Here is a 12,927-nt window from a genome sequence, read left to right as displayed (position 1 = left end):
ACCACATATCGCCGCCACGAGTCGCCCAAAGGCACGTGGCCGCTATCCCTGATGGCTCCGCCGACCGCACTACCACTACCACTACCTGTTGAGGTGGTCCCGCCGGGCACTGCTGCGACGGCGGCGGTGCAACGGTGTGGGACCTCAACATCTCCTCCAATCCTGCCTCGGCAGCCTCTAGCCACTGCCGCTCTGCCGCCGCCCGTTGCCGCGCCGCGGTCTCCTTCTCTTCGGCCTCAAGCAGCCGCCGTTGCCGCCGCTGCCACTCCTCCGCCTCCTCCTCACGCCGCTTTTGTACCACCTCCTCCTCCTCCGCTGGGTGGTGCTGCTCCGCGCCCTCCTCCCGCGCCTCCTCCCGCGATGTTGTCCACTGCTGGTGCTCTTCCTGCGCGTCCCACCACTGCTGCCCGTCCAGCTGCGCCTGCGCCTCCATCCGCAGCCGCCGCTCCTCCTCCTCTCGCTGCCTCGCCGCTGCCACCTCTGCCCACGCTGTCTCCAGCTCCTTACGTAACGTTGCCTCTCTCTGCCGCGCCGCCTCCGCCTCTCTTTGCCGAGCCTTCTCCACTTCCTTCCGCACCTCCGCCTCTCGCCACCGCGCTGCCTCTGCCTCCTGCACCGCGGCGTCCTCCCGCTCCCGCGCCTTTTGCAACTCCTCCCGCACCTCCGCCTCTGTCGCCTCAAGCCGCTTGTACTTGACCCGCAGCTTCTTGAGGTCCGCCTTGAGCTCGTGTCGCCGCTTCCGGTACTTGGCCTCCCGCGAGTAGGACGCCTGCACCGCCTTGCGTGCCTGCTGCCGTACAGCCTCCATATCGCGGCACACTGCCTGCTCCTCCTCGTGGAGCTCCCAGTAAGCGTGGCCGTAGCTGTACCTGGGGGGGGGCCGGAGGGGGGGAGCAACACAAACGAGGGTGTCAAGGTCCGCAGCGGCCGCCGCCGCCGCCGCCGCCGCAGCGACAACTTCACAGTCGTTATGACCGCAATTGAGACACCACCATCACCGCCACCACCGCCACCACCACCACCACCACCGCCACCACCACCACCACCACCACCACCGCCACCACTGCCACCACCGCCACCACCGCCACCACCACCACCACCACCACCACCACCGCCACCACCATCACCACCATCACCACCACCGCCACCACCGCCACCACCGCCACCACCGCCACCACCACCACCACCACCACCACCATCACCGCCACCACCACCACCACCACCACCACCACCACCACCACCACCAACAACAACAACAACAACAACAACAACAACAACAGGAGCGCAGCGGAGGCTCAAAGGTTTCCTAGCCGGGGTGCTGAATGATAAGCGTGTGTGCAGGTAAGCAGGAACCGGACTGTAATGCTCAGGTTGTCAGGTCCATGTAGCCTGATATGCCAAAATCTACCAAGTATCTATCAAGCAAGGTCCCCGTGGGATGTGCACACACACACATATCTGATGGAAGAATATGTTTCATCGGTGACTGTGGCGCCCCAGCCTGCAGCGCCCCAGCCCGCACCCTTCCAAGGGTCACACACTGCAGGGTGGGGGTACACAGCAGCGGCACGGGGCCGCCATAACGCCAACACGGGACCGCACAGGCCTGATGCCTAGTTACTCGTGGCGCTAAAAAATCAGGGCTGCACGACTGGTACGGGGGACTGAAGCGGTTGCGGTAACTAACGCTCCACAATCACTATCACAATCACAATCAGCCGAGAGACAATCAAATCAGCAAACCCAGCACATCCTCCTCCTAAACCTAACCTAGGGTGGACCGAAGCAGGCACCGTGGTCCCAACCTGAACTAACCCGACCGGTCGGAGCCGACCTAAGCCCACCGGGGGCAGAGGGGCAGAGGGGCAGAGGCAGGGGCTTACATGACATGCTGCGGGCCATCAATGACGGCGGTCGCCACCATGACCAGCACCGGCAGAATGCCCATAATCACCGCCGTCACGACCACAGCATTGGGACCACCTTTCGGTTGGGGGAGCGGGGGGCGGGGTGTGTGGGGACAAAGGGGCGTGCAGGAGGGCGCTGCAGAGGGGGCCGCCGCAGGAATGTGATAGATAGGTAGATGGATAGATAGGTGGATAGATAGATGGATAGATAGATAGATCTTAAAACGCCTAGCCGTGGACAAGCACACGCTGACGTCTCCCGCGGCGCCAGATGCCGCCCTTGCCCAGGCAGGCAGACTGGAAAAGGGCTCGGGACCCCCTTCCCCACGTTCCAAGCCACCACGCACTGCACACTGCCCCACGGTGCACCTCCTGCCAGGCCCTCACCCTCACCTACCCTGCCGGAAATCAGCCTCCCCTTCGCACAAGGCCCGCAGGTTGCGTCGCGGGTCGTTGGCGGCGGCCACCAGGCAGCCGAGCCGAGCCGCCGTCACGAACACCTTCCCACAGCTCTCCGGCTCTGGTGCCCCGGCAATGGCAATGGTGGGGAAGGGTGGGCGTGGGGTGGGGAAGGGTGGGCGTGGGGTGGGCTTTGGGCGGTCGGGGCATATGTGGACGGATATAGAGACACACATGTCACAGGTACACACGATGATTCCTGGGAAAACATCTTTGTCGTGGGGCAGACAAGTCGACGGCCAAAAAAGGCCGTTTTCTCCAGAGCGATGGACTAACGCGTGTTCGGTTAGATGTCTCATACGCGCACAAGAATGTGCGTATGAGCTTAAGTAGGGCCATCCTGTGCACCCGGGTGAAAAGCGCCATAAAGGGAATCCTCACGGTTATCGTGCCCACAACGAATTGTGTACTCGACAACAGACCAGCGCTGACATCTGTCTGGGTCTGCGCACCTTCCTTCAGCCGCAAGCGAAGTTTCTCGTCATCGAAATCCAAGTGGTTCAGTTGCTTCAGCAGCGAGTCCGGCAGCGCGCAGTCGGCCGCGTAGCTGCGGGCAACGGGTCAGCGGGGGCCAGGAGTGGCCACAGCCGCACCAATGGCAATCGGTTACTTTCATGTGAAAAATTAATCATAAAAATATAATTGATAAAAAAATAAATCATAAAAATTAAATGATAAAAAATTAAAAACCCAAACGTGATTCCAACTCGGATGCAAACAGCCAGGAGCTCAAGGCCAGGGTTGGGAACAGTGAACATGGCCGGGGAGCGCGGGGTCCGGTCCGGTCCGGAGAAGTCGTAAGGGGCGACGCGTGGTGCGCCAGCGGGCCCGGGGATGGCGCTGCAGCTCTGAAGCAGCCGCGCTTTCACACGTGAAGTGGCCGGGACAAGGGTGGGGTGCTCGCCGGCGTGTGTGCCGTTCATGTTGTGCGCCTGTCCGCAAAACCCGGATTCATGCCCGTGGACTAAGGCCGTGTTGACGTCGAAGAACAGGAGACGATGCAAACAACAACGGACAACGTAAAACGCTTTGCTTGCGCACAAACCAATTCACTTCAGGACAACCGAGGCGGGATAGATCCCACCAGCGCGTGAGCGTCAGCACCCTGTATCTACACGCCGATGCGTGCGGTACACCCGACTCACCAAGGTCCCCCCCGGCAAAACGACACCTTGCTGAGGCCCCTGCCCGCCCTGCCCTGCCCTGCCCTGCCCTGCCCTGCCCTGCCCTGCCCTGCCCTGCCCTGCCCTGCCCTGCCCTGCCCTGCCCTGCCCTGCCCTGCCCTGCCCTGCCCTGCCCCTCTACGTGCTCCCCCCCAATCACCGGCCGAAGTCATGTTTCCTAGCTGCCGAGAAGGCGTAAGGACACGGGTGCTCCGGGTCGTCCCACTCCTGCAGCGGGTCGGCCAGCGCCTCCGCCTGCCAGTCAGGATTGAGCCAAGCCTGGGGCGGGTGGGGGAGAGCCAACGCATCATCGTCGTCATGTGATGGTGATGTTTAGAGAGGGGAAAGGGGGAAGGAAGAATCAAGTTACTAAAGGCGCAGCAAACACCCAACAGAAGAAGAAAGATTGGAGAGAGGCAGCGGGTGTGCAGAAGTGCGTCTCACACAAATTGCTTAGTGAGCGCGCGATGGAGAGGACAGTAGTAGGAGGAGGTTAGGCCGGCCATGTTTGGGGCGTCAAGTAAAGAAGGATCAGGAAAAGGATTGTGACCATGAGAAAGCCAGGGCCAGGGCCAGGGCCCGGAGACAGCAAGATTCCGGACGACTACAAGAACAAGGACAGCAACACCGACGACATCAACAACCAGCGGCAGCCAGGGTAAACGCAGGTGTGAAAGCGAGACGACGCGACGCAAGAGAAAAACACTCTACAGGCAGAGAGTAAAAGAGAGACCACCAAGTTGCAACGGGCTGGCGGCGACCGGTCCACCGGAGCTCGGAGGAGCCCACCCACCTCCGCGCTGTACAAGCCGATGAACTCCCCCGCGTTCAGCTTGTGGCCAGGCCGCACACGCAGACTGGACTGGCCGTGCATTTCCTCCACGTCCTGCCAGGGGTGAGCGTCCTGGGGGTCCTCACCAAGGGTGACCTGCTCCACCTGCACGAGGCGGCGGCACCAGCAGGCGGTCCAGGAAAACTGGCAACAGTAAAAAAGCCAGATTGAGGAAAGAGGAACCATGTCATATGAGAAATGCAAAGCATCAAAAACCTGCCAACGCCAAAAGCAGGAATCACGCGGCGCGCGGCGCCCTTGGCTGCGGAACCAAAAGGCAGCTTGCCATTGTGATGGACATGACCAGACCATGTACCTGAAGACTGTGTATGCGTGTGTGTGCGTGTGTGTGTTTGTGTGTGTTTGTGTGTGTGTGTGTGCCCCTATATGGGGGGACGCCTGGACCCGAAATTTGTGTTGCGTTGCATTGCATTGCATTGCATTCTGGCGTCTTGCTTTTCGCAGCTGCAGAGTACATCAAGGCGGCCGCCGCACCCCTCCGTAGCCGTTCCCTTCCCGCGCATCATCCCAGGCTAGTCGAGTCCGGGGCCCCCCCTCCATCCCCGTCCACTGAGGGGCTGTTGTCCACACGCACCTTACGCGACGGGGGAATGAGCTCCGGCAGGTGCTCCAGGATCTGCGGGTGAGGTGGTCGGGGGCCCCAGGGGTAGTCAAATGCAGAGGCGGGCAGGAAACAAGATAGGAAAGAGTGTCGCGTGTGAGGTCATGCGCCGGCTCATATGGCCCGGTGACGGCGTCGCGCCGTTTCGAACACAGCCGCTGGTCAGCGGATGGGAGAGAGAGGTAGAGAGAGGTTGAGAGCTAAGCACGGACCTGCACGGAACACACCTAACGCGGTACGCGTCCGCCATGACATGTAGGTATTAGCCGGCACTCTGTCCTCCCAGTCCGCAGGCCGTACCTCAGCGTTGGTCAGCGACCGCCAGTCCCTGCGCGCCTGCCGCCCTCCGGGCGCCCCTGCGCCGTCCGCTTCTCCACTTCCCCCTCCGCCCCCTCCCCCCTCCAACGTCAGAGCAGCCGCCATGCGCTCTGCAGCCGCCCGCCGCAACCTCTCCTCCAGCTCTTGCTGAACGAGCTTGAGCTGCGGAACAGCAACGCAGGAGGGGAAATCAGTGAGTGATGACGGCTATGCCCATTGGACTACAACTAAGGGGCGTATCAAGATTAATACTTGGCATGAACGGCGAAATATCAATCGCCGACACTCAAACACAGGAAGAAGAGCAATCATACGACGCAAAAGTCAATACAGACAACTGCCGACGTCCGAAGCTTCTGCTGTCCGAGTCCATAGTACAGGACGGCGGGGGGGAAGAGGCAGGGAGAGCTGGGTAAGCGGGCCAGCAAGCTCAGGGGGATGAGGGAGAACATTCATATTGTCAGGGGTCTGTGTGTGCACCGACTCCAGCTTCATGATCGTATGCTCTTCTGAATGTGGGCGCGACGCCATGCGCACATTGTATTCAGGCAGCTGCACAGGCGCCACAACAAACTCCCCAAGCTCATGATGGTGCGCCACGGATGCGGCTCAAACCGGTCAAACCGTCCACAGCACCACCCAAGTCCTGAGTCCGGCTGCTCTTCCCCCCATGCGAGGTGGACGAGAAGTTCCCCGGGGGGCCCCGGACGGAGTTCGGTCGGTCTTGACCACGCCCTTTCCGTCTTCTCCTTGGGCTTAAACCCTAAGAGCCCTAAGCCCCCTTCCCCTCCTCCTCTTCTACGTTTGTCCCGCGCCGCTGTCCCCCGCGCCGCTGCTTCTTCAGTATCAGCTCGGGCTCAGTTTCACCCCTACTTGCCTCTTTCTGCGTCAGCCGCTCGTGGCTCAGTACCCTCACCGCCTTCTGGTCCTGCAGCCTTCCCAGCCGGCCCTGCGCAGCAACAACAACAACAGGGACAAAAGGCAAAGCGCACTTGTGAAGGCACACCGGGCAAAAGGCGGCGGCGCGGCAGGGACCGTTTGACGGCCTACAATAAGGGGAGGGAGGGGAAGCGGGAGTCTCGGGGCGCCACTTGCACCCATCCCATTTCATCGCGCCCCGAAAGGTTGTGCACCAGTCTTCCGAGTGGTCGACTGGTCCATCCGGCTTTCCGTCAAAAGCCCTGTCGACAACAACGCTGCATCGCAGCTCGTTGTCGTCGTCGTCGAATGACTTACGGGAATCCAAGCCCGCATTCTCCGCGGCCCCTCCGCGGCCCCACCTCCCGACCTAAGAGTCTGAGCAGACGGAGACTTCTCCCGCCTTAACCCTACACACACACACGCACACACACTTACTTGTTGCGCGGCCTTGATCGCGGATTGGAGAACGAGCGCCGCGGAGCCGTGGAGCACCGTGTTGCACATGACGGGCTTGTCGCCTGCATTGCAGGGGGGGGAGTGCAGGGAAGGAAAACAGCCGACACACATTGGAAGAAAGGGGGAGAAAGGGGAGACTGGACGCAGGGGTAGTACGACCGGGGGAGCGAGGGTGGGCGACGCCTAGCGCACCTCCACCACGACCCGACCACGGGGGCACTGACCCGCGGCCCCCACTGCCCAGAGCGGGGCACTTAAAAAACGGGCGGGGGCACCGGGGGCGCTGCATTTGGGAGAGAGGGACCAAACCGCGGCGAAGAGAACCTAGGTGCCCAAAACCCACCGGCCTTCTCTCAGTGGGCTCCGAAGTTTACCAGTGTGCGCGGACATATGCAAGCCCTAACACTTGCGTACCGTACGTCACAGCGATGGCGGTACGTAGCTCAGTGGGGGGGTGTCCCGTGTGAGGTTTCGGTCGGCGGGCGGATTCGGTCGCTGTGTCCGTGCTAAGCTGACGGCGGCCTCCCCTGCTGCTCCCGACCTTGAACCCTGGGGGGCCCACCCCGTCCCCAAGGGATATCAGCTCTCACCCAACAGCCCGACGCCCCAGCACCGCGGCAGGTCGACTGCGGCCTCCCCCACCGTCCCCGCTTGGCATGCCCGCCGGTAGGCCACCGCGGCCGACAGCTCCACGTAGCCCGGGCGCATGGGATTCCACTCCGGCCGCGAAGGGGCCCGCTCACGCTGCTGCTCCTGCTGTTGGTCCCAGCTTTCCCGGTCGCCGTGCGCGACACAGCTCACGGCACGGACGGAGGATGATGTGCCGGTGGCGGAGGAAGCTACGGGGAGGGCGCCTCCCGAGTAGTTGGAACGCGCGATGGCAGTGGCGATGGCGCCGCCGGCGGCAACCCCGACGTCACCGCGTGCCGCTCCTCCCACGCTGCTGGTTGCGTTGTTTGGGTGCTCCGGAGTAATGTCGGCGTCGTCCCCGTCTCCCTTGAGAACGGCGGCAGCACCGGCCATGGCTAGTGCGGCATCCAACGACTTGGACGCCTGCCTTAAGCTGCCGCCGTCAGCGTCAGCAACGCAAGCAGTCACCGCGCTGAGGCAGGGGTTCGGGGCGTCAGAACCTACGACGGGCCCTGAGGGGGAGCGCCTCAACCCGGCGTCAGCTCCCATCTTCATCTTCTGCATGGCTTTCGCCGCCGCTGCACGGACTGGACGGCCAGTATCATTACCGCCGCGGCCGTGAAGAGCTCCATCTTCTTCGGCAGCGCCGCGATGGCCGTTACCAGCTGCGCGTCGTGCAACCGTGTCCCGCTTGCCGACACCCTGCCGCCCGGCCACGTGCCGTGTCCGCAGCGCTGCCGCTACACCAGGCCCCCGGTGGGGCCCTCGCAGGCCGTCGATGGCCGGATCGTGCTCTTCCTCCCCGTCGTCCGCCAACGCGCTCTCATCCCCTGACCCTGAGTCGCTGCACTGCTCTGCTGTGCTACCGCTACCGGTACTGCCACTACCGCTGTCGCTGCCGCCTTCGTTGATGCGATCCCATATGTCTCTGCGGGCGCCGCTCCCCGAGCCCGCAGCCCGGCGGTCCCCCGGCTTCGGGACTGGTTCAGGCTCCCCCAAGCGCCTTGCTGCCGCAAAAGCCGGATGCAGCGCCGTCGTGGACTGCTGCGCATCTGCACGACCAGCCCTAGCAACCCATACGGTCCCCGGTTCCCACGGGCACCTACGTGCCATTATGGGCCGGTCATAGGCCGCCGCCTCCTCCTCCTCCTCCTCGTCCACCCACGCGTCCTCAGTGGGGTCCGCGGATTCATCCTGCTGCTCTTCACAGCCACCCAGCTGTCCTCTGGCGTCCCCTGCCGGCTGCTGCTGCTGCACATTTAGGATTCGCTCCAACCGAGACGGTAGCCCTGCGCCGTGCTTGGAGAGCGCTCCGTCACTGTTGTCGTCATCGGCGCCACGGTCGTCGTGCGCTGACGGGCGGTGTGCAGCGCGGGCAGTGGTGTCAGCAGTCGGCGCCGCTGCTGCTGGGGGGCTGCCGCCAGCGCCGTCGGCGCCGCGACTACCGACTTCTGCGTCAGCGTGGGCAGTCCTTTCCAAAGCTCTGAACCCGTAGCTGCTGGTCATCGGGTTGTCGTCGAGAAACCCAGACCCACGTTCTGGTGTTGTTGCGGCAAGTGCCGCGTCAAGACAACGTGCGCTTTGAGATTTTGCTTTAGATAAAAATTGGGTAATTTTGTGATTGCCGTGAGCTGTCGATTTGCGTTGTGGCTTCGGCGGGGTTGAAAGGTTGAGTCGCCGCTTCACGGGCGGCCCAGACGGTGGCACCGCGTCTGGGAAGTTGGAGGGCGCCATGACAACCGTGGAGAGAAGGGTGCGGCCCGGACGCTAGACCGGCGACCAAAGTGGGGTTATGAAGAGCAGCGTCTGTGAAAGGGACTTAGGAACGCCTTGGTTGTGCTGCCGGCCGGCTTGCTAGAGTTATGATGGTCACCTGGATGGCTCTGTTCGGCGCAGGGGGAAGTCCACACAGTTAATGGCAATGGAAAGTTGCCCACAACGAGACAAGATATTGATCACATTAATTTGTGTTAAATTTGAGACATAAGTATTTAGCCGAGGCGTCTATGTTTGCTAGCCTTCTGACTTAACCCCCCACCCCACCCCGCCAGAGACAGCATCCCACCTGCAAGCGCTGTATTACCGCATCAAGCTGTTCATGAGATTCGCTGGAAAAGTTGGTGACGCCTACGCCATGCGCTTGACCCACAGGCGTCATGCTCTCTTTAAACAGTGCTACGGATTCGGGACATGCTGAGGCCAAGCATTCCCAAGCGGTCTCTTGATTTGTGGCCCTTAAGTACCTACACAGATGAGCTAGAACAAGAAGTGCGCATAGAAATCGTTCTGGATTTGCGAGTCACACTTGGAGCTTAACCTATGGTAAGCATTGGAATGGAGCCATTCTTAGTAATGCACATGGGGACTGCCATTTCATCTGCTCGTAATACCCGTTCTGCTGCTGTCATGCGGCGCGTGCTAGGCGTTACGTGTTGCGGTACTACGCTCAGCACAGCGTGGCTTAGTCGATTTGCTGCTATCTAAGACAACATGTACGCAGCCGCGCGTATTTATTGCAAACATTATTTGTTACTACTGGCGCGCACACACGTTCATAGCTGTGTTGTTCGTCCTGTACAGTTCCGCACCAATGCCATGCACCGTCAAGGAATTCAGGTATCACTTTTTATTATCAAAGTTTGCATAAAGCTGGCAAGTGGCATCAGTGCCCATTATCCGAATTTATGAACCTCCGCTCTTACTACAATACTGCCACAAACGACTTCATTGGAGACCAGGTTTATGCTAAGAGTTTAACTACTAGAATATACGCAGCATTGCAGGAAGCTGGCTGTATAACTGTTTTGTCGTCAGGGCCCAAGAGCCCTGGTCAAAGCATCCGCAAACGCATGCTATAACTTTAGCACATTATCATTAAAATAACCTTCACGTGAAGCAACTGCATCTTTGGTTGGGGCGCTTGTCCATTGCACCCCATCTGCGGTTGTCCGGACCATAACTGGTGCCCTTCGGAGCGAGGCGTTAATGACGTGCAAAGAAGAAAGTGATTATAATGAGAGTTTTGGACATACAAGGCCGATCAAATTTAATGCGTACAAACCGTTAACTTGAGGACCTTTGCCCTACAGAGGACGCAACATCTTGCTTCTGTTTTTCGAGGCGCAGGGAACGTAGTTTCACGGCACGCGTGTCCTGTAACGGTCTCTCCAATTAAGCTACTGTTTAATTTTGATAGCATCAAGGATGCCGACGCAACCGCTGAAGCCCGCGGCCTTGGACTCGGATGGCTTCCGACTGGCAACGGTGACCGGACTTCCTGTCTCTCCGGTGCTACGCGCGCTTAGCTACCAGAACAATTTCCTGGTTGAATCTGGGCTTGCACATCAGGCTAGGCATGCGCCAGCTCCAGCACAGCTTCCAATCGTCGCGGCCTCGCCCGCGGAATCTGCACCGTCCAAGACCAAGCCTTTGAGCGAGGTCCTTTCAGATGCTGGTCGCAAATCTCTTGGCGGTGGCATTCCTGGAATGGTCGCTATGGCAACACAGGTGCGTGCAGCCATAGTGGGTGGTTGCCGGGTGACGTCGACAATCGCCCTAACTGCCGACTTTCATTTGCTGACGCACGACCATGTGATGCTCGCTTTGCCTTGTACATGAGATGTTAAGTTTTGAATTGATTCATTCAATTGTTTTGTTAGGCATACCATCTGCGTCGTCCGGGCTGATGTGGGGCACGCAATTGCCATGCAAGTTCCTCGTGCGATGCTTCTGCCTCAATTATCATCACAGAACATGATTGTGCTTCTGCCCATAAGAATCATCACCCGTGTACACTTTATAGCGTCACATATATGCTGTGCACAGTGCTCTCTGCATTTTCCCTTAGCCCACGCGCGTTGTCTTGTTCGACGACAATGTCTTTTCCTTCCCAACCCTTCCATATCCACTTTCTCTGCTCGTCCTTACCAGACGATCTCCCACATTCTCACTCTTTTCTCTCGCACTTCCCGTCCAGGTCCTGAGCCTTATGTGGATGCGTACAACCATCAACTACCAGTATAGGTAGGTTACAGGCGCATGGAGACTTCCCTGGCACCTCATCCCTCCAAACGCGCCTCCACGTCCGTTGCCCAATTGCCAGTAAAGTAATAAAAACTCACAAAGTCTTATGGGTGAACTCTTTACTGGTACGTAAGACTGTTGTGCACGTTTACGATACAGCACATTATAGCACCATCCTCATATCATCATATTTGCGGGCGGCAAGCACAAGCAATCTGCGTTTTAGCGTCTAAAGAAACCTTCTCCTAACGCCTTTTTTTTAGCGCGACCACTACCCCACCCCACCAATCAAAGCAACGACTGGCACTTGCGCCAGGTCACGGGCAGGGGGCGCCCTGGGAGGGTCTTACGTCGCGTAGCAGAAAAACGCTTAGCTGATTTCATGATTAGACAGATTTCGCGGTTCGGCGTGGGATTTTTGTTTTATGTGTACTACAGGTACGGCACTGACACCATGACGGCGTTCAGGACGCTCTACAAGGAGGGGGGAATCCCGCGGTTTTACCGGGGCCTGGGACCAGCGCTGATACAGGGCCCGCTTAGCAGGTGAGCTTTGTCGTACATTAGTGTTTGACTGCCGTACAATATGCACCGGTGATCCTCTGAAATGCTCCGTAACATCATCAAACCTGTTTGAATGTTCAATTTCATTGATTATTTATTTCGGTTGCTCTCTTCCGTTAACTTCTGTTATGAGGATTAATGTTTTTTGTAAGGACGTGTGGGTTTTTAAGTGTGGACATGTTGCTCTATGTTGTCTTCCGAGGGGGGAAGCGGACCACCTGGCGCTTCCTAGGCTGCACAGGACGATGTACTGCTGCTGCTTTTACTGCTGCTGTTGCTGCTTTTACTGCTGCTGTTGCTTCCAAACTGCAAGCTATACCATTGGATCAGCAAGATTACAGTCCACCTCCTTTTTCCCATTTCACCTTCTACAACTCCCAACCTCTGAACCAGGCACACAACCGCCGCTGCTGCCTTCCTTTCCTCCCCATTGCGATATGGAACTCCACGTCGCCCCCCCACGTCGCCCCCCTCACCTCACCTCTAATCCCTTACCCTCACCCCACCAGGTTTGGCGACACCGCTGCCAACGCGGGCACCCTCGCCCTCCTGGACAGCTACGAGAGCAGCAAGGGGCTGCCAGTCGGGGTGAAGACGCTGGTGGCGTCCTCGGCTGCGGGCGCCTTCCGCATCCTGCTGATGCCGGTGGACACGTGCAAGACCATCATGCAGGCAGGGGTATCGGGGGGATCAGGGGTATCAGGGGTATCGGGGGCGGGGGGGGGGGGAAGAGGGGTCGGCTTGGTGGAAGGGAAGGGGGGAGGGCGGGGGGGGAGGGGTATTGGAGGGATTGCCCCCGCATACGCGCTTGTGTTTGTTTGTGTGTGTTTGTTTGTGTGTGTTTGTTTGTTTGTGTGTGTGTGTACGGCGTGTGTGTCCTGCTACCGGTGGGCTACTTTGGTCCCGAACTTCATCATCCTGTACCCCTGTTGTGTGTGTGTGTGTGGATGTGTGAAAAGGCACTTGTTTGCCGTAGTTGTTTGACGTACGGACATCATCATACACACACGCCCCCCTCACGGCCCCTCACTG

At 59.5% G+C, this 12,927-nt stretch overlaps 2 protein-coding genes across 2 annotated transcripts in view; one reads left to right on the top strand and one right to left on the bottom strand.

Moving 5' to 3' along the window:
• Positions 1-9,466, bottom strand: part of VOLCADRAFT_95371 (uncharacterized protein) — a gene marked incomplete at both ends in the record, with an annotated part of 12,478 nt that extends 3,012 nt beyond the window's left edge. The window contains 17 exons of the mRNA XM_002954446.1: positions 86-869; positions 1,884-1,983; positions 2,305-2,427; positions 2,819-2,913; positions 3,690-3,808; positions 4,323-4,466; positions 4,957-4,998; positions 5,284-5,463; positions 6,218-6,250; positions 6,294-6,347; positions 6,658-6,740; positions 6,871-6,961; positions 7,220-7,227; positions 7,269-8,660; positions 8,844-9,020; positions 9,182-9,191; positions 9,374-9,466. Coding sequence (XP_002954492.1) covers positions 86-869; positions 1,884-1,983; positions 2,305-2,427; positions 2,819-2,913; positions 3,690-3,808; positions 4,323-4,466; positions 4,957-4,998; positions 5,284-5,463; positions 6,218-6,250; positions 6,294-6,347; positions 6,658-6,740; positions 6,871-6,961; positions 7,220-7,227; positions 7,269-8,660; positions 8,844-9,020; positions 9,182-9,191; positions 9,374-9,466 — 3,528 coding nt within the window. The remainder of the gene's footprint in view (positions 1-85; positions 870-1,883; positions 1,984-2,304; positions 2,428-2,818; positions 2,914-3,689; positions 3,809-4,322; positions 4,467-4,956; positions 4,999-5,283; positions 5,464-6,217; positions 6,251-6,293; positions 6,348-6,657; positions 6,741-6,870; positions 6,962-7,219; positions 7,228-7,268; positions 8,661-8,843; positions 9,021-9,181; positions 9,192-9,373) is intronic.
• Positions 9,467-10,442: 976 nt separating this feature from the next.
• VOLCADRAFT_82831 (uncharacterized protein) overlaps positions 10,443-12,927 on the top strand; it is a gene marked incomplete at its 3' end in the record, with an annotated part of 4,385 nt that continues 1,900 nt past the window's right edge. The window contains exons 1-4 of the mRNA XM_002954506.1: positions 10,443-10,815; positions 11,285-11,331; positions 11,770-11,877; positions 12,405-12,705. Coding sequence (XP_002954552.1) covers positions 10,513-10,815; positions 11,285-11,331; positions 11,770-11,877; positions 12,405-12,705 — 759 coding nt within the window. The 5' untranslated portion in view covers positions 10,443-10,512. The remainder of the gene's footprint in view (positions 10,816-11,284; positions 11,332-11,769; positions 11,878-12,404; positions 12,706-12,927) is intronic.

The sequence above is a fragment of the Volvox carteri genome, assembly GCF_000143455.1.
Source record: "Volvox carteri f. nagariensis unplaced genomic scaffold VOLCAscaffold_43, whole genome shotgun sequence".
In the NCBI taxonomy this organism is placed as follows: Eukaryota; Viridiplantae; Chlorophyta; class Chlorophyceae; order Chlamydomonadales; family Volvocaceae; genus Volvox; species Volvox carteri.
This window is presented reverse-complemented; position numbering and strand designations above follow the sequence as displayed.